At 37.8% G+C, this 21,768-nt stretch overlaps 2 protein-coding genes and 1 long non-coding RNA gene across 7 annotated transcripts in view; all 3 read right to left on the bottom strand.

Annotated features, from left to right (window-relative positions):
* Nucleotides 1-8,288: 8,288 nt before the first annotated feature.
* LOC127446314 (uncharacterized) lies at nt 8,289-9,409 on the bottom strand. Of its 2 annotated transcripts, none has more exons than XR_007898197.1 (2): nt 9,378-9,409; nt 8,289-9,164 (listed from the first exon to the last, which is right to left on the bottom strand). It is a non-coding gene; the product is annotated as an uncharacterized LOC127446314 (long non-coding RNA). The 2 variants fall into 2 exon arrangements; XR_007898198.1 differs by having other exon boundaries at nt 9,247-9,382.
* Nucleotides 9,410-10,795: 1,386 nt separating this feature from the next.
* sowahcb (sosondowah ankyrin repeat domain family Cb) lies at nt 10,796-18,390 on the bottom strand. The gene is made up of 2 exons (XM_051705921.1): nt 12,916-18,390; nt 10,796-12,874 (listed from the first exon to the last, which is right to left on the bottom strand). The coding sequence occupies exons 1-2, from the start codon at nt 13,141-13,143 to the stop codon at nt 11,675-11,677; spliced, it is 1,428 nt and encodes a 475-aa protein (XP_051561881.1). The 5' UTR covers nt 13,144-18,390; the 3' UTR covers nt 10,796-11,674.
* A 3,341-nt stretch (nt 18,391-21,731) lies between these two features.
* LOC127446035 (methyl-CpG-binding domain protein 5-like) overlaps nt 21,732-21,768 on the bottom strand; it is a 28,270-nt gene continuing 28,233 nt past the window's right edge. For all 4 annotated transcript variants that reach the window (XM_051706642.1, XM_051706643.1, XM_051706644.1 and 1 more), the window contains one exon: nt 21,732-21,768. This exon is cut by the window's right edge and continues 346 nt beyond it. The gene's annotated coding sequence lies outside the window, so the exon portion shown is untranslated.

The raw sequence follows: 21,768 nt of genomic DNA, 5'->3' as shown, positions 1-21,768 counted from the left end.
CACCACTGACCACATGATATTGATGAAATGCCTAATGTTATCAGAAGAGCTATGGCCCCGAATAAACCCCACCTGATCTATATGTATAAGAGATGTCATAACTTTACTTAATCGATTAGCCAAAATTTTTGCCAAAATGTTTACATCTAACTGGATCAGGGAAATTGGATAGTAACTTTTGCACTCGCTTGGATCTTTGTCCTTTTTAAGAATCAGACTGATCCGGGCTTGTGTCATGGTTGGGGGAAGCTTTCCATTCTTTAAAGATTCTGTATAAACTTCTAACAAAAGTGGAGCCAATTCTGTAGCATAAGATTCAGCAGCAAAACCATCTGGTCACTCGAAAAACATTTTATTAAAGAGTCAAAATTAACTCTAACTAAATCACACAAATTTGCTGGAAATAAAATACCCAAATACTTAATACGCCCTGTTTGGGCCACTGGAAAGCACTCGGCTGAAAAGCCGTTTCTGGGCAGTACGCTGTCAGAGCCAATGCTTCGGATTTAGACCAATTGACTCTATATCCTGAAAACTTAGAAAAGGAATGAATAATTCAGTGGAGGCAAGGCATAGATCTACTGGGGTCAGAGACAAATAATAGAATATCATCTGCGTAAAGCAAGAGTTTATGCACCATACCTCTCGCCACCACCCCTGGAAAATCCTCCTCCTTTCTTATCGCGGTTGCTAATGTTTCCAGGGCAAGACAGAACAATAATGGGGAAAGAGGGCAACCCTGGCGGGTGCCCCTATCCAAAGTAAAATAATCTGAAATTAATCCATTTGCTTGTACCGCCGCTACTGGGTGTCTATAAAGTAACTTAATCCATCCAATAAACGTACTCCCGAACCCGCATATTTCCAAAACCTTAAAACGATAATCCCATTTTACCATATCAAATGCCTTTTCGGCGTCAAGTGAGATGACAGCGACCGGAGATTGTTCATTTGCTACTGACCACATGATATTGATGACACGCCTAATGTTATCAGAAGAGCTATGGCCCCGAATAAACCCCATCTGATCTATATGTATAAGTGATGTCATAACTTTACTTAATCGATTAGCCAAAATTTTTGACAACATTTTTACATCTAACTGGATCAGGGAAATTGGACGGTAACTTTTACACTCGCTTGGATCTTTGTCCTTTTTAAGAATCAGACTGATCCAGGCTTGTGTCATGGTTGGAGGAAGCTTTCCATTCTTTAATGATTCTGTATAAACTTCTAACAAAAGTGGAGCCAGTTTTGTAGCATAAGATCTAAAAAAATTCAGCAGCAAAACCATCTGGCCCCGGAGCTTTGCCTGTAGGTAAGGCCTTAATTACCTCGTCAAGTTCCTCCAAGGTTATCTCAGAATCAAGACAATTTCTTTGCTCAGTTGTCAGTTTAGGAAGTTTTAATGGTTCCACAAAGTTTCTAATATCTTCATCAGTAGACGAAGACATAGAACTATAAAGATCAATATAGAATTCTTTAGAAGCATTATTAATATCAGTGGCCGAGGTAAATATTTCACCACCAGCAGATTACACTGAGGGAATAGTAGAAAAAGACTCTCTCTGCTTTGTATATCTAGCCAAAAGCTTCCCTGCTTTGTCCCCTGACTCAAAAGTATGACTGTCTTGCCCTGAATAACCAAAACTCCACTTTCCACGACAAAATAGCATTATATCAGTAATTCAATCGGGTCAATTCTCTGAGGCCATCAGATGACATTCTGCGCTTCAGCTCTGCCTCTGCACTTTTAATATTCTCTTCCAACTCCACAAGTTCTCGTGCTTTGGATTTTCCTTGTGAATGAGGCATACTGTATGATCCGACCCCTAAGAACCATCTTAAGTGCCTCCCAAGCCACGCCCACAGAGGATACCGAGGACCAGTTGGTCTCCATATAAACATTGATTTCAGCCTTTAACATTTGTTGGAAATCAGGATTTTGCAAAAGGGATACATTAAAGTGGCAACTATATGATTTATTTTTCTCCGTATGTGGCAACATCTCCAAACTCACCAGGGCGTGAACTGAGACTAAGATGTTTCCAATTGAGCAATCCGCAACAGATGAAATGAGGGACTTAGATATCAAAAATAAATCTATTCTAGAATAAATCTTATGGACTGATGAAAAAATATATAGTCCCTACCAGATGGGTTCAAAAGTCGCCAAATATCTGCAAGACCAAGATTTTTACACATCCTGTGAAGTGTCACCGTTGCTCTAGGGGGCTTACACACTTTTGCTTCACTATGATCAAGGACTGAGTCCATCAATAGATTAAAGTCTCCTCCTAATATTATATCATGAGGGGTGCCAGCGGCTTGCAACATCCCTTCAAGATCTATAAAAAAGCCCTGATCATCAGCGTTAGGTGCATAAATATTAGCCAAAATCAACCTTTGCCCCTGAATTTCAGCTAAAACAATAATGACTCTTCCTAATTTATCTTTAATCTGTTTGAGAAATTTGAATTGTAGATGTTTATTAATCAATATAATGACTCCCCTACACTTACTTGAGCCAACACTAAAGAAAACATGTCCACCCCATATCTTCCCAAAATTTTTCAGCTTCTTGCGGGGAAAGATGTGTTTCTTGAAGAAACACAATATCATATTTCTTACGTTTAAGAAAAGTAATAACCTTCCTTCTTTTTATGGGGTGCCCCAACCCATTCACATTCCATGTGGAGAGAGACAATTTATTCATATTAACATAAATATATTGTGTGTCAAAAACAAGATTACACAGACCACATTCCCCATTAATGCAACAGTCAAACCCTGAACTTCCCCCCAATCAAAACAAACAGAAAAAAGAAAAACATGAGCATTAACCCCGCACATGACAGCACCAACCGGCGTCAATCCTTTAAAACTCAAAGAGTCCATGTACGCCTACAAAAGCCCCCGTGACAACTTTGCCATTGGATTGCTCAAGTCTGGTGCTTCTATACAAATTTTGTAAGGCAAAATTACATAACAGAAAATACTTTGTAAAACAGACCCCAGCCAACAGGCAGAATAACAGAAAAAACATGTAGACTCATTCACAGAACCGTCTCGAAGGTGTGTTCCTCCACAAAATAAACTCCAGCTGATATAAAGCCGTTCAGTTTCCTCGGACAGACAAGCAATTGTTCAGTGAGCCAGCTGTTATGAGTTCAGCGGATGACATAATCATTCCAATGTCCCGTAAAAATACTCATCAAAACAGACTCCAGCCAGCAGGAGGAATAAGCATGAAGAACAAACAGATTTATCCACAGCTGTTCCAAAGGAGTGATATTCAACAGAACAAGTTCCAGCCGCTAGGCGGAGCCAGCACGAAAAACAAAACCGGTTCCTCGGATGATCAAGAGCCAAACTAACTTGGAGGCCGAAAAAAAAAAGTAAATAAAAAAATACACCATAACTTACTCAGCCCGTCAACTTTATAAAAGACGTCCTTTATGTGAGCATGTAGATATTTTGCGGTCATCCAAAGTGTCCATTCTCGATCTGGCCGGAAACTTCAGTGTAAAAAAGATCTTACGTCAATGCAAAAGTTTCTTGGAGTCATGCCACAAAACAAACTCCAGCTGCTAGGTGGAGCCAGCGCAAAAAGAAACAAAAATGGCATCCAGCTTCCTCAGATAATAGAGCCTCTGAACCACGAGTCAGTCCACTAATATAAGAAACATCAAATGGCTTACTCACTCCAATGTATTTATGAAAGAGAGTGCCTGTTTTGGACATGTAAATACTTTGCGACCATTCTTCGTTTCTATTCTCAGTTTGGCTGGGAACATCATTGCAAAAGTGATCTTCTGCTGGTGTAAGAGTTTCTTACATTCCTTGAACCGATAGCGTTTCTCTGTTGTCGAATTTGCAAAGTCCGGGAACAAGAAAATATTATGGTTCTTCCAAGAAAGCTTTCCTTTGCTCCTCCCCTGGCGCAACACGAGATCTTTATCAGATGATCTCAGAAATATGGCCAAAATCGATCGGGGCCTGTCTTCCTCAGCAGATCTGCGAGCAGGGACTCTGTGAGCTCGCTTTTGTAGAATCAACGTCTGAGTAAACCACTGGCTGTTTCTCATGTGAGTGGGCCTGACTCGCTGTACTTACTCTTGAGGAAGCTGGGCGACATTTTGGTTTTTTTGTGTTGGCTCCGCCTAGTAGCTGGAGCTTGTTTTGTGAATAACACTTTTCCTTAAAGAAACTTTTGCATTGATGAAAGATTACTTTTGCATTGAAGTTCCCGGACAGATTGAGAGTGGACATTACGGATGACCGCAAAATATCTACATGCTCACACAAAGGATGTCTTTTATAAAGTTGACGGATTGTGTAAGTCATGGTATATACGTTTATGCGGCCTCCGAGTGAATTGACTTGACCATCCGGGGAACAGGGATGCCGGTTTTGTTAATTTTTGTATTGGTTCCGCCTAGTGGCTGGAGCTTGTTCTATTGAACAACACTCCTTTGGAACAGCTGTGGATTAATCTGTTCATTCTTCGTGCTTATTCCTCCTGCTGGCTGTAGTTTGTTTTGCTGAGTTTTTTTTACGAGACATTGGAATGATTACGTCATCCGCTGAACTCATAACAGCCGGCTCACTGAACATTCATTTGTCTGTCCGAGGAATCTGAACGGTTTTATATCAGCTGGAATTTGTTTTGTGGATGATCACACCATTGAGACAGTTCTGTGAATGAATCTACACATTCTTTGTGTTCATTCTTCCTATTTGCTGGGGTTATTTTACAAAGTATTTTCTGTTATGTAATTTGTGAAAATTGAGCAATCCGATGGCAAAGTTGTCATGGAGCCTTGTGGGCGTTCATGGACCTTTTGAGTTTAGAGGGATTGACGCCGGTTGGCGCTGTCGTGCGCGGGGTTAATGTGCACATTTTTCTTTTTTCTGTTTGTTTTGTTCGGGGGGAAGTTCGGGGTTTGATTGTTTCACTAATGGGGAATGTGGTCTGTATAATTTTGTTTTTCACACATAATTTTTTTTTTATTATATCAATATGTCAGTTGTTAATATGAGTGTACTATCTCTCTGCACATGGAATGTAAATGGGTTGGGGCACCCCATAAAAAGAAGGAAGGTTATTTCTTTTCTTAAACGTAAGAAATATGATATAGTGTTTCTTCAAGAAACACATCTCTCCCCGCAGGAAGCTGAAACATTTGGGAAGATATGGGGTGGACATGTTTTCTTTAGTGCTGGCTCAAGTAAGAGCAGGGGAGTCATTATATTGATTAATAAACATCTACAATTCAAATGTCTCAAACAGACTAAAGATAAATTAGGAAGAGTCATTATTGTGTTAGTTGAAATTCAATGGCAATGGTTGATTTTGGCTAATATTTACGCACCTAACGCTGATGATCAAGGCTTTTTTATAGATCTTGAAGGGATGTTGCAAGCCGCTGGCACCCCTCATGATATGATATTGTGAGGAGACTTTAATATTTTGATGGACTCAGTTCTTGATCATAGTGAAGCAAAAGTGTGTAAGCCCCCTAGAGCAACATTGACACTTCACAGGATGTGTAAAAATCTTGGTCTTGCAGATATTTGGAGACTTTTGAACCCATCTGGTAGGGACTATACATTTTTTTCATCAGTCCATAAGATTTATTCTAGAATAGATTTTTTTTGATATCCAAATCCCTCATTTCATCCAATCTCCCTGATCTAACTAGATGTAAAAATATTGTCAAAAATTCTGGCTAATCGATTAAGTAAAGTTATGACATCTCTTATACATATTGATCAGGTGGGGTTTATTCGGGGCCGTAGCTCTTCTGATAGCATCAGGTGTCTCATCAATATTATGTGGTCAGTGGCGAATGATCAGTCTCAGGTCTCACTTGACGCCGAAAAGGCGTTTGATATGGTAAAATGGGATTATCTTTTTAAGGTTTTGGAAATGTATGGGTTCGGAAATACTTTTATTGGATGGATTAAGTTACTTTATAGACACCCTGTAGCAGCAGTACAAACAAATGGATTAATTTCAGATTATTTTACTTTGGATAGGGGAACTCGGCAGGGCTGCCCTCTTTCCCCTTTATTGATCTGTCTTGCCCTGGAACCATTAGCAGCCGCGATAAGAAAGGAGGATGATTTTCCAGGGGTGGTGGTGGGAGGTGTGGCGCATAAACTTCTGCTTTATGCAGTGATATTTTATTATTTGTCTCTGAACCTACTAGATCTATGCCTTGCCTCCACAGAATTATTAATTCCTTTTCCAAGTTCTCAGGATACAGAGTTAATTGGTCTAAATCCGAAGCTTTGGCTCTGACAGCGTACTGTCCAGTAACGGCTTTTCAACCGGTCGCCTTCCAGTGGCCCAAACAGGACATTAAGTATTTGGGGATTTTATTCCCAGCAAATTTGTCTGATTTAGTTAGTGTCAATTTTGACCCTTTAATAAAAAGATTTTTAAGCGATGTGGGCAGGTGGGATTCATTACATTTATCTATGAGTGGGAAGGTTAATGTTATTAAAATGAATTGTATTCCAAAATTTAACTACCTGCTACAGTCTCTCCCTGTAGATGTCCCCCTCTCTTATTTCAAGCAATTCGATAGTATAGCGAAGTCCTTCATTTGGAATGGTAAACGTCCCAGATTGCATTTTAATAAATTACATAGGCTGATTGACAAAGGTGGGCTAGGCCTACCCAAGATTTTGTTTTATTACTATGCATTCAGTCTCAGACATTTGGCTCATTGGTCACTTCCACCTGAGAGAGCCCCTCCCTGGTTTGTGTATTGAACAGGCAGTTCTTGCCCCTATTTTGCCATTACAAAGCATCTCTATCAAACTAATTGGAAAAGTTAAGTTACACCCCGTTATTTCGCATTTACACTCGGTATGGACTAAAGTGTCCAGATTGTTTAAATTGGACACTTATTTAAATATTGCCTCGAGCATATGGCAGAACCCAAGATTGTGTTGTGGCAAGTCCCCTTTCTGCTGGCCAGAGTGGATTTTGAGGGGGGTTGCTACACTCGGTGACCTATATGAAAGTGGTGTGTTAAGATCGTTTGAAAACTTGGTCCAACATTTTGGGATCCCCAGACCTCGGTTTAATAGGTATTTACAATTGCGCCACCTGCTTTGTACTATTTTTGGGAGTAGCACACACCCCCCTGAGGAGGCAGATGCTTTGGGAGAGGTGATTGCGGCTTTTGGAAAAGGTCATGAGGCATCAGTGTACTACTCCCTATTAATTCAGAGTATGGGGGATGGAGCTTTAACTTCTATTAAGAAAGTATGGGAGAAAGATTTTAATTTGGTATTGGAGGAGGGAGTGTGGACTAAGATTCTGAAAAATGTCAAGTCTGCATCTAGAGATGCAAGGGTTCGCCTTATGCAATTTATAGATTTTACAAAGATTTTATTGGACCCCCTCTAGATTATACAGGCTTGGTCTTAAAGACACACCCACATGCTGGCGATGCCAATCAGAAGTTGGAGACATAGCCCATTTTTTGGGGGATGCGTTAAGATCCAAGATTTTTGGTTAAAGAATCAGAATTATTTGTGTGACATTTAAGGCACTCAGATTTTACTTTGCCCCAGTCTTTGCATTTTGGGCGATGGGGAAGTTATAAATTCGGGTAACAAACATATAAAAAATTGGGTTCTGACTAGCGTGATGATCGGTAGACAAATTATTTTAAGGGGATGGAAGTCAGACGGAGCGCCACCATTGCGGAGATGGGGAGGGTGGCGGCTTATGAGAGGATGATAGATGGAAGGCTGGGGTGGGAGGACTTAATTTTCAGGAAGTGGGGTAGGTATTTGGCAGTTTTGGAGGACTCTAGGGGAAGGGATGAGGAGGGAGATGTTTAGTTTAATTATGTATATTTATTATATATATTTTATTTTTTATTTATTTTTATTTTTTATTTTATTGTTTGTGTGTGTGTATTATTTTATGTGACCACAGGGGTGTTCTTTGGGGTAGGGTGGGGCTGGTGTTTGTGGAGGGATGTTAATGAGTGTTAAAAGTTAAATGTTGATTCAGTGTGTATATGTTGTGTTTTTCTCTGTTGTGCTTTCTTTTTGAATCAATAAAAAATTTTAATTACAAGAATATCACCGGATTATAACATGAAAATAATTAAGAAACTAGCAAACTGCGCAGAGCTTGCTGTTTACACATCTGCTCCTCGCATGGTGTCACATGACCTCCTGTTAGTGTTTTATTATTATTTTTGCATGGAAATCATTTCACCACTTTTAGATGTAATAATCAGGACAAAAGAAAGAAGGACATATGAAGGTCATTTAATTTAATGATTCATAATGATTAATTGTAGGGTTCCATGATTCTACCCATGGAGCTGAATCTGAAGTTGAAGCCCATGTCTCTGAAGCTCCTGTATTCTACAGGTCTCAGGTACATCATTCTGCCTCTGAAGTGGGGCTATTCATACAGCAGCCAGTGGCCATCCATCACATGACAGGAGCACAGGTCAGACAAATGATAATGATCCATCATAGACTCACAGTCATCCATCATCATGCCACCAAAGTTCTCTCGCTCATAGATGCTCATTCGGAAGGCTCCTCTGTGCTGTTCAACATGTTTGAAATTAATACTAGTGAGGCTGCCTGTGTTTGTGCAATTCCAACAAAACCCTACTAAAGTAATTAAAAGTCATTCGTCATGTGATCACATGACAATATAAACAATTATAGTGGCTCTGTCTTGGCTAGCCCTTTTCTAGTGCAACTGAAATTTTGTAATAGAGCAATTTTTGTATTACTGCCTCCTTAAGATGAATCGCTTATGTTAAATCCTTCCTCATTTTGTAAGTTGCTTTGGATAAAAGTGTCTGCTAAATGAATGAATAAATGTAAATGTAATTAAAGGACAGAATTAAAATCAGAGTGGAACACTATATCTGAGGGATTATACAGAAGGGTCGAATGGAGTCACTCAAGCCCAATCGCTTGCAGTCAGAGTACTCGCCCCTGCGCACAAAAAACTGGTTTCCCATGATGTTGGAGTGATCTTACACCATGAAGCAGCTGCTCTTCACCCTGCAAGAGCTGCAGCGGCTCAGGTACGAGTTGAGCTCAGCGTAGTCAATACTGGTCTCATAAGAGCAACCCTGGAAGTTTCTGTCCTTGAAGAAGATAATCTGATAGAAGCAAAAACATTTGTTAATAATCTCTAATAAGGACAGTCCCTTGGATGCAGATGAAACATGATTTGGGACTGACTTGTTCTGTAAATGTCGAGTAGGGTCAGTTTATAAGTAAAGCATCAGTAATTCTGCTGCCGTCCTTCTGTTGCAATATAAAGCCTGTTGTTGGTTTATTCAGTATTTTGTATAAATGTTGGTAATGCTTACCTTGCTCATGGCTGCTGCTTTACAAGAATGATGCATCGTTGCTGCTTTTATACCTGATAAGCTTTTTGTTATTTAAATAGTCAAACCTGATGAACAAGCAAGTTGATTTTTCTGTTAATTTCTGTGTGTATCACAAGCTTCTAACAAAAACTATTTAGCACTGAGTGTAGTTTGTCCACAAATGCTTTTAGGTGTTTTATTATGATTTATTGTAACACTTTAATCTGTAGTCAACACAAAATGACAAAACTAAGCTAAAAAGAAAAGGCATGTGTGTGTGTGTGTGTGTGTGTGTGTGTGTGTGTGTTTATTGTTTTAACAAAGTTAGTCTTAGGGTTAAGTGATCCCATTTCAAACTATTATACATTGCAATATATTGCAACTGCAACTCATAATAAATTATTTCTGTAAAGTAATCGTTCCTGCTGATGTTCCTGTATTTCAACAGGATGTGTTTTTTAACTGTATTTGCCTGCACATTTTTTGCATTGGGAAATTTCTTTTGGCCTTTAGTTTATTAGTTTTTACAGTGGCAGTGCACAGGATATTGTCACAGTCTGTCTCCCTCATTTTCTTCAAGGACTCTTATTTTGAAGTTTTCCCCTGCACTACCTTTCCCAGAATTCACTGCCCTAATCACTTCCATCTGTTCATCGTCATCCTTACCTGCCTTCCATTCCCTCATTAATTTTCTGTGGATAAATAATCTCTAGTTTTGTTCATCATTTGTCAGTCTTTGAAGTGTTTTGTTGAGTTATTGAAGCGATTACTATTGATTAGTTTGTTCCACTCCAGCGACTATAATTCAAACAAAGATTCTACTCCTGCGTCTCCTCTCTTCCACTCCTAGACACCAACGTTACAGAATGTTTTTCAGACTGTTGTGTATAGGGAAAGGAGTATAAACATAATTTATACAATGTTACTTCTACAACAATATACAGAGAAAGAGACTGCGTAAAAACAAGAATTAGCAGAAAATATAATCCTCTGATCATCTTATCAATCACTGAAATGAGTTCTGTATGCTGTATTTGTATGTGAAGAATTCTAAGCTTCTCTTCAACATCTAATAACCCTAACCAAAATGCAATCAGTCTGTGGGATTTCACATACAAGTCATATTTTCTCTATATAGATTCTCTGTAACATCCATGAGCACAAGTGTTTGTCAGTGACTGTGGTGTGCATGTGATGTTATGAATATAAAGCCTCACACAAAAGCTGTCTGTGTTGTGCTGATGATTCAGGAGCGCTGACATTACAGAACGCCCATCTGAATGAACACACACACAAATGGCTGATGCCACGACAACGGCCATTCTCACTGTGAAAATATTCACCTACATGAGCTGCAGAAACAGTCATTGGACAAACTTCTGTTTGATCCTGGAAACATTTAGGCAACATTTATTTATTTGACTATTGTGAACGAAGAGTACATTTGAAGAATCTTACAAAACCAGTGATTTATTATAAGAAATCTTTAAAGACTTTAGAAGTGATAAAATACACTGAGAATATTTGGCATTATGAGGATGAAATGGTTCCGCTGGTGAAATAAAAGCAGAGCGTTTGATTGGTTTGTTTATTCCAGGTGAAATTCCCTCTATTGAAGATAAAAATGATGGAAAACAAATAAAGAAGCATTGCTCCACAACCCTTCAATATACATACATAAAATCAATGTTTGTATCATAAAATAAAAAAATCACAAACAATGAATGTATCAAGACTTCAAAATATTTCAATTTAGCAAATGTGTTACTATAAAGCAGAATGCAGTAAAATACTGATAGTAGTGAGGTCTACTAACCCATATTAAACACAATATTTTCTATATGTACACATTCTCAAAGGTTACAATCCACACAAAATGAGTGCATTTCAATATATTTTTGGTGGATGCAGGTGGATGTTCTTATTAACAAACAATTTAATAATCATGAACGAAACAAAATCCAGTAATTTGTCATTACAAGATGGAACAAAATGTAACAATGTCTCTTCTAAACAGATAAAATCATGTGAGAGATACTTTATAATACTCTGCATTATACAGAATTTCAAAGAAATGTATTTATTCGCTCCTGAAATTCTTTCTAGTGATTCAGTTATTCCTTGTACAGCTCCTCAGAGTAATATTATGAAATCAGAACATAATGCTGTACAAGACTGTTTACAAATGAATTGACAGTATTTGTATTGCGATTTCACAAAAAGTATTCAAAGCAGAAGGTAGAAAAATAACCAGATGGGTTTCAGTTCTGCAGATATTCAGTGCATTTTTTAAAGTGTCACCCAAAGAGGTTTGATTGGGGTCTTAATGGATTTGGAGGCTCTTCTGTGGCTTCTTTCTCAAATCTAAAAGAAGTGTTGTGGACAATCTGCGACCTGAAGTAGATTTTATGAAGACTAGGTTTCATTTTAGTAAAAGAAGATTTCCTGTAGAGAGACTTTTGTTTAGTGTTGCACGAGTCCTCTTCACTGTTGTGTTTTTGTGATTTAAGAGGTCTGAAACTGGACTGAATAACTCGCGACAGTCTCCAGCGATTCGTGTCTTCAACACCGCCGTTTTCTGCGTCAGTTTCAACACATGCGCCCACGATGTCAAGAATGTTTTGCGCAATGTCACTCTTCAGGTACTGACATGCTTTTTTCCCATTGTAATCTCTCACCTCCACATCGGCGTCAAACGCTCCGACTAATAATTTCACCACCTCGATGTGATTGTGCATCGCCGCTAAATGGAGAGGCGTGTACCCGACGCTGGAGCGCGCGTTCATGTTGAGAGTCACATGACGTTCTTTAGCAAAGTTGACCAACAAGACAATCAGTTCGTGTTTCCCGAGTTTAGCAGCCCAGTGCAGGCAGGTGAATCCTGTAACGAAGTCTTTCCGGGTGAGGAGGCTGTGATCTCTGAGGAGCAGCCGATGGAGACTCTCCCACTGTCCGTCAGACGCGCACATCATCCACTCGTGTTCCAGCGGCTCCAGCGTCACTGCGGCGGCTTCATAGTCGCTGTCAGCCCGCGGACCGTCTTTACATCTAGCCGAGAGATACACCGAGTTTCTCAGCACTTCACTGCGACGGACCTGCGGGGAACTGTTCTTCGGAACCTCGGAGAAATCCTCGCGTCTGATGTTTGACGTGTCCGTCTGATGTTCATTGTGACGTCTCGTTTCTTTTGTGTTCTCGTCCTCAGATTCGCCTTTCGGTCCTCCATTATAAGCGGAATTAAACACCGTCTCGTCTGACCCTTTTCTCACTGATATTTCGGGTCTTTTGTCTTTATCGACCGCCTGATTTGGCGTTGACACATTCTGCTCTGCTTTCCCACCGGCTTTATCCTCCGTCCTGCTGCTGTTGGAGTTCCCCATGATTGTCCGACACACATCAGATTTTGTGCTGTTCACACCCTCTGAAAAGTTGACATAAATATCCGGCTGTGATTTCACACGTCCCGCACTGTCAGTTCCGTAACCTGAGACAGGTAACATGCCTTCTGTCCGAGGACTCTTCAGATGGGACCTTCCGCCGATCCCCTAAATTTCTTTCTAAGGAAAATGTATTTCTCTCCATTTTCCACTTTTACGAAAGCCACAGTGTCTACAAAGCGTTTAAAGGTTTCCTTTGCCGCAGTTTTTAAGAAAGGATCTTTGGGGATTGTCGCTCGAAAATGATCCGTTAAATCCACGTTTTTCACTCGGTCTCTCCGCTCTTTTATAAAATATAAAACCGCTTCTTGGTTGCATTCGGTCACCATCGGGTTTATTCTCAATAATGTCTCTGGAAATCAACAATCGCGCACTAGTTTCCATGTGTATGTGTAAAGTGTGGATGTAAATAGACAATCCTGCTTGTATGTGCTTAATTCAGTGTTAATCGGATTTATTCTCTTCCACCCCCCGCCAGCACACACTCGGGATTGGCAACAGGATCGGAGTTCATCAATTTCCCACCGTCAGTAGAAACGGAAGACTTTTGTACTCAATGTTGGATAATTTAATCATGAAGTGCACTCGAGTAAGCATACTTCTTTTATTATACACAGTATGGCACACTAACATAGACCGAGTACAGTTGTAACACTTCTTGCTTTTTGCTGCCCTGCACAAATACAGAGCAGAATAAACGTGCCATTTTTTCACGAGATACCTTTATCTGTCTACTAACAAAATAAATGCCAAAAACCTGCATTGTTCCTATTTTCTACAATTAGTGTTTGAAGACACAGAGCACTTTTGTTACAACTGTCCTCAAATCAGGTAAAGTTGTCATGTGCTAATAAGGCATTAGGCCTAACTTAAGTGAAATATACTGACACAGTTTGTATTCTGTGGTTGTTTTCATATATTTCTAATGCTTGCATATGTATCATGTCTATCATCATATCGTTGTTATGCTGATGATACTATAACCCCGGGGATAATTCTGCTTTACATTCACTTTTTCACTGTTTATGCTATTAAAAAGTGTATGGCAAGTTAGGGTATGTTCACACTTGTAGTTAAAGAAAATGATACTGGACTAAAGAGTCCTGGTTCGCTTAGCATTCACACCGGCATTTTTAACACCGCACCTAAAGATACAAAACAAAAGGCATAAGGAGAAGGTCACAACCTGATTGGACAGCTTTTATGACTTATATTTTGCGACGGAACTTGCCGAACATCCAAAACAATGCTGGCTGCTGGGCGAAATGTGCTCGTTGAACCCACTTTCCCTTAACATATCACTGAACATTTTGACCACTTGAGCATTTTTGTGTGTTTTTTCCCAGTATACTGGAAATATGCTCATCAGACCAAATGTTAATAAGGAACTTTACCTCCTCATTGCTCCATGTTTGCCCTCTGCTCATTTTGTTTTGCATACACAGCTCTCACCGCTCTTTCTATGTTATCAAATCACACGATTTTTAGGGTCGCAGCTTGTGACATCATATCCTGTTACACACCACGGTTCGGATGGCAGCGTTCACACTTGTTCAAATGAACTGCACTAACAGAGCAATCGCACCAGAGTTCGTTTTAATCGAACCAAACCTGCCAAGCGTGAACACACCCTAACTTTCACCAGCTTAACGAGTGAAAAACTGAGGTGGTAGTGTTTGGCCCCGCTGACTCAACTAAACATAATTAATCATCTAGGCCCCCTTGACTCTAATTTACACAATTAAGCAAGAAGTCTTGGCGTGACTTTAGTTTGATAAACATATGAATTCTGTGGTAAGAAGTGGCTTCTTCCAACTAAGGGCCATTGCAAAACTGAAACCTTTTCTGTCTTTTAAGGATCTGGAGGTTGTTATACATGCTTTTATTTCTTCCAGACTGGATTACTGTAATTCATTGTATTATGGTATTTCTCATCAGTGGCACCTGCAGCTGTACGGCCGTATACTGTGCGTACAATGAGCGCTCCAACTGACCTGAGAAATATTTACTCTCAGAATATTTTACCAATCATGAAGTGTGTCCAGTATTTCTGTTGGCTGTTTAAAAGAACTAGCAATGCCCAATTTGCGAATGAATAATTCTTTTGAGTCAGTTCTTTTCAGTGAATTGGCCAAACGGGCTTGCAAAATGGTCTGAATCGATTCGTGATTCAGTACAATTCGTTCAGAGCGCTCTCTCACTGAATCATTAGGAGCAGTTTCTCACACAGTAAAACAGTATCGGGATATTTATGAATACAGAGAACAAACAGCGCTGGATACAGTGTCTTTTTGAGAGGTAACTTTGAGAAACTTCAGCTAGTGCTGTGTCATGTGAACAAGGGGCTGTTCAAACTGAATGTGTTTTTGCGTCCACTCCTGCTGTTTTTCAGTCGTTTTCCATGTAAACATTCACTAGATGGATGTCTTTTGAAAACTGCGTCACATTTCACTGTTTTTAGCATGTCTCACGGGAGCGCTGCATTTTTAGTGGCTCCAACTGCTAACAGCACTTACATTGTAACCAGTTATTTTAGAATTTATTATAATATTTCTAATCTTGTAAACATCTTATATAATGTTGTGCAATAAAATGATGTCGCATCTCATGTGGTTTGAGAGGTGTTTCTAACATTAGTTTATATCTTACTCTCCCACCAATGATTATGTGGTTGATGCCGCTTTCTAAACTGAGAAAGGTCAGCCCATGTAACCATGGAAACCTCACATTTTTGCCTAAACAGAATGAAGATTTGTTGTATTAATATATTATTTAATAAGAATAACAAGTAAGTCCCAATGCCCGGTTGCATAAAGCACCTTAAGTTTTTCCCTTAAGTATAACACACACTTGTGGAATTTAAATGTGTACATAAATGCTCAAATATATGAACTCTAATTGTATTTGTTCGTACATGGCCGTATACAGATTTAAATATAAGACAGTGTAATAATGGAAACAGGCCTAATTATTGAATCCTCGTTTGTGTTTTTAGGACATTTCTGGTCCTGCGTCTGAGCACTTTGCCACTCGACCTAAAATTTGGAACAGAACTCACTTTGATTTTCAAGTATTTTTACATTTCAGATGATATTTTTATTATATTTATACAGATTGTTAGATTTTTTTTATTTTTTTACGAAATTCAATTTCATAAGTCGTAAAATAATAAATCAAAAATAATATTTGGCAGAATAGCATACAATTAAATGGCAGTAGAGCAGTTAGAAGTAGTTACAAGTTGTTAAAAGTCTAAATTTAACTAATTGTATAATTAATTATTAAACTGTTAATAATATTAGTAATATACCTTAATACCATAATACTGTAATAGCGTGGTATTTTTTGTGACTGTTATCATACCATAAAAATCTCATACAGTTACACCTCTAGTGTATACAAATTATACATATTATTATTATTAAAATACAAATTGGCCACAAATCATATGCCACAATCCAGATTGAGTGGATGCCATGTAACACTAAAAGGGCGACACTAATAAAATATCAAATATATTATTGATTATTGCGGACCAGCAGTATCTTGAAATTATTCTAAACAATTTTGAAGTAATTCAGGTAAAGAGGAATATTTTAAAATCTGGTAAAATATCTTGTAAACAATGAAAATAATCATGATGATTCTTATGATTATAAAATATACTTTATTGTCACATTACATGTATTTATCATGATACAAACAACTGCAACGCAATGAACTGTAAGCTGTTAAGAGAAAATATAAGATGGTTTGATTTCTGTGCGTACCCTCAGATGAAATCCTGCAGGTGATCATGTTTCTCATGCCTCATTGTCACGTCTGCAGTTAGTTCAAAATGTTGCTGCTAGGCTTCTGACTGGAACTAGGATGCATGCTAGTATATCACCTGTGTTGGCTTCTTTCCACTGGCACCCAGTTAAATTCAGAATTCAGTATAAGATTTTATTATTTGTTTTTGTCTTAATGGCTTGGCACCTCCTTACATTGCAGAACTCTTTCAGCAATATACTACTTCTAGACCTCTAATGTCATCACAGGGTCTTCTTTTAATCATTCCTATGTCTCGTTTAAAATCGAAAGGAGATCGTGCCTTCTTTGTTGCGGCTCCTCACCGTTGGAATAGTTTACCTCTCCGTATCAGATCCTGTACCACAGTTGATGTTTTTAAATCTAATTTGAAGACTCATCTCTTCTCTCTTGCTTTTGACTGTGTCTAGTGTGTGTAACGACATTTATTTGTGTTGCATTAATATTTATGTTCTCTGAATGTGCATGATTTATTTATGTTTACTTTTTGTAAAGCACTTTGGTCAACATGTGTTGTTTTTAAATGTGCTATAGAAATAAAAGTGATTGATTGATTGACCTTGATATGAGGCATCCTGTGACATGCACACACATGTAAACCAACCAAAATACTAATTTACAATCATATTTTTAGACTAAATCTACATTACAAAATCATTTACACTGCATTATATCTATCTATCTATCTATCTTAATTCATTCATTAGTTTGGCTTATCTCAGATTAGTGACATATTGATGTACTCGTATTCCCTTTCTGTTTGGAGTGCCCTTCAAACTGAACATATACACTCCCTTCAGATCAAAATCTCACTTAAGATAACTGAATTCCGAGTGAAGTCTACTTGACACTAATGCAACTACACCCACTTTTCAGTCATATATACCCTAAATATGGCAAAATAGTAAGAGTAGTATGCCATTCTGAACACAGCCTGTGTTTAAAAGATTGTAATTGTATTGCATCAGGGCAGAGGTCACATCAGGGCAGAGGTCACATCAGGAGTGGCACTGGTCCACCCAATAAAAACTGCAGGAATATAATAGTTTGCAAATAAAAAGAAACAGCATCTCATTACATGCAAAATAGCTCACACATGCATGATAATCATCATTTTACTTTTATAAATATTGTATATATAGTTAGAAAAATGTGTTTTTATTCAAAATAAGAAAACTTTTATCTGATTATGGTTAATTGAAATGGTCGCTCATGTTTCGTGAGCCGTGCAGCACTATATACAGTCATGCCTGTAAATTAATCCACGTTACTTTTGTCTCACTTTATTTTTTGAACATTAACTTGAGGCGTGGTAGATGTTTCTGTAGATGGCATTTCTGTGGTTTACCATGCGGTGTACTTCACATCCATTAACACATACAACAGCCACAAACTGTACACAGTTATAAGGTGACATACGCTGTTTTTTTCTACTGGTAGAGATTTCTAAATTGCCTAAAATGTCCAGGATTTTGCTATGTTTTCATATCTACATGCTCTTTATAGTAGTCATTCATTCAATGTGTGTGTATTTGCCATTAAAAACCATTTAAATCAGTTTAATTCTAACATTCTTTACACCAGTTTTCTCTCATTGCACGCAAGCTGTATGTGTATGTGAGCTCTATAATTGTCTCTTGGCATTTCTCTTAATTTATGTACATTGTTTTACACTGTATGTTTTTACACTATTGCTTTGCATAAGCTGCCATTGCTTTGGCAATATGAATGTACAATTATTTGTCCTGCCAATAAAGCACCTTAAAACTGAAACTGGAAGTGCTCCCAGTCAATTGAAGTGATCGTGAGAAAAAAAAGAAGCTATTTTTTACCTAAAAAGGATGGGGGGGGAGTGCTACTTTCCATACAAGGTAATTACAATTATTTTCATTATCAATAACTAAATATTGTAACATAACTTTTAAAAGTAAAATTCCACAACTAAATAGAACACGTGTTTCACCACACTCGTGCTTCCTATAAATTGTCATTTGTAACTGCTAAAAACATTAATATTGGCTATATCAAGATTATCAATTAGTACTCAATGGGGAAATAAAAAAAATAAAATAATCCGTTAAGTTCATCAGAGTGACAGATGAAGATCATTTGTACTGCAATGTCTGTGTGATCTTGTATTTATGAGTAGGAAAAATAAAAATCAGAAAATACAATGATCCAGAACACAGATAAGGAAAGAACAAGCACTCTAATTTTACATACTATTCAAAGTAAATATTACGTGACATTACAGTAGCTCCACAAAGCAGAGATTGTGTCCGCTAAATTAAAAATTCAGTGTACGGGGAAGCAGATACACATGTGGACAGCAGGTCTTAAAAGTGTAATGTAATAATAATATTGTCATTAATAGTGTAATTTTTTGTATTGCATTTTATCTTTAATATCATGGTATTTTATACTGTAGCCATTTCATTTTTCATCACTGTGATCTATTAAGGTAAAATGCTAATAATAAACGTAATAATTGTTAAAAAAAAAAAAAAAAAATATTGTTGTATCAGTGATTGTGCAATTATAAGTGTTAGGATGCGTAAATGAGCGAGGATTGACTCAAAATGGTTTATTAAATGTGTGTGCATCATAATATTCATGATGAAATGAATACAGGTTCACCCACTTGGAAAGTTGTGTATTGCATTACAGGGATTTGTGCTTAATTGTGATGAAAGTAATAATTTAAAAATTGTACTGGTCCTAAAAATAATGTTCATTTTCCTTATGCAAAATATTTTTGATATTGGAGTGAAATGTGACCCAGACATGCTTTCATGAGATTCACCCAAAATGTTCAAGCAGCTTACTAACTCATTTATGGGTCACCTATACTTACCTGCTCGTGATAAAGCACACAGCTTTGTTTGAATTTTTTCAGCAGTATCTAAATAATATACATTGAATAATTTTCAATTTTGGTTTTAAATATAAAAATAATATATCAAATAAATTTGTAGACACAAAACAAGACTTTCATTTCTGAAGACTCTATCAGATAAAAGTCAACATTCATTCTAAGTTTTAGTGAGCAGATTTTAATTGAAACATCGGTGCAACATCATTTCAATGTCACATCACAGCATGACCTGTAATGTTCACAATATTTACAAAACTGCTGTTCAGGACCATTTAAAAAAAAAAAATCAAATGAAACAATAAGAAATGATGGACTTGAACAAACTAATCCTAACAGCCACATCAAAGCTATCAGAAACAAACATAATCAAGTGCACAACAGACTTTACAAAGTCAACTGCTGTAAAGTACATACTGGTGAGAAAATATATACTCAGATACGTATTGAAAAACAATATTGACATCAGAAAGGTTTGTAATCCCAATCAGATACCAATCATAAAATAGCAAGCAAAGGGAACATAAAGAAAAAATGTACACACGTGCGTACACACACACACACACACACACACACACACACACACACACACAGAGAGAGAGCAAATGAAAAGGACTGAAGAATAGAAATGGAGAAAGTTCTGGAGAATACTGAGCACATGAACAGTAAGACTGAACAGACGTGTCGCCGTAGAGACATTGCACTGCCAACAGAGTGACTTCACCAGCAGAGACTCGTACACGAGCCGAACGTGCCATTACAGATCAAGTGTGTTTGTTTAGGGAGCTTTAATGATTTTACTGCATCACTGACATTGTTTATATTTGTGTTGATCTAGTTTTAATTCCATTAAATGTAAATATTGCACTTTACTATTTCGTAGTGAAGTTTCTGTAAAGATGGACACGATGTAGAGAGCAGCCAATATCTGGGATTTAATCGGCCCGAGTTTAGAGTTTATAATGATTGTGAACTGATGTGACTCTTTCACACAGCAATCTGCTATAAAATCCACACATATATTTATACATATATTTAAAAATATTCTGTTCATTATATTATGTTAGTGTTATCAGTGTGACTGTAACTGATGTCTGTGTCGCATTATGTGCTTCAGTAATATATACAACCTGTCCTGACCCCTGACCCCAAACCCTAACATCACTAACCCCTGTCACAGACCTCACTCTCCGATCACTCCAACTGGAAATCCAAGCTGTATTTTTGCAAACCTCTTCTGTTCGTATATTAAACAGCACACACACTTGTGATGTGTGTCAGATGTTGAATGTGATTGACAGCAGATCTTCCTGAGTCTCTATAAGCTTCAACTAATCTACAGTTCATCAGTGTCTTTCAATAAAGCAATAACACAATATTACAATAAAACTGGGCCATGTGAAACAAATGCTCAAAAATAATCTGTTAACTCAATAATACTGAAGACAGTTTTATATATACAGTATATATATATATATGTGTGTGTGTGTGTGTGTGTGTGTGTTCACATCTACACACGTATAAGGCTTTATGTGCACAGGGTCATATTATTGCCAAGTTTGACTGAATATATCAAATAAACAAGGAGTCCTGTACATCATTTATAACACAAACATGTTATAAGGCCCCTCATTTCACTCTTCAATGAAATCACAAAACAGAGTTTGATTCATTAATGTGGCGAGAGAGAGAGAGAGAGAGCTGTCTTACAAACAAACATAACAACAAATCAAGCACTCGAGACACAGACATCATCACAACATAATGACAGTGAAGAATTATAAATGTATTTATGTTGTAGTGTTTCATGCTGGAAGACCTGAACTATATAGAAGCCGAAAAACTCGAGTCGACTCGACAACAAGCCCCTCGAGCTGGTGAAGTCCAGTCCGTCTACACACACACACACACACACACACACACACAAGCACACACACAAGCACACACTCAAAACTCTCTCTCACACACACACACACACATACACTCACACAAATACACACACTCAAACACACAAATACACACACTCAAACACACAAACACACAAATACACACACACACACACTCAAACACACCCACTCACACAAACTCAAACTGAAGCTTACAAAAGTCTCAGATTGACTCTTATTCATTGTAATGTCACAGGTCGTATGGACCGAAACATTTCTGCTTTGTGTTTTTTACAGCTGAAGATAAAGTGTGCATTGAGTCTCTTGTACATGTCATTATCCTATAGTATTTACACTTCTTCCCATGTTTTTCCCATGAAATTTCT

The sequence above is a fragment of the Myxocyprinus asiaticus genome, chromosome 9 (genome assembly GCF_019703515.2).
Source record: "Myxocyprinus asiaticus isolate MX2 ecotype Aquarium Trade chromosome 9, UBuf_Myxa_2, whole genome shotgun sequence".
NCBI lineage: Eukaryota > Metazoa > Chordata > Actinopteri > Cypriniformes > Catostomidae > Myxocyprinus > Myxocyprinus asiaticus.
This window is presented reverse-complemented; position numbering and strand designations above follow the sequence as displayed.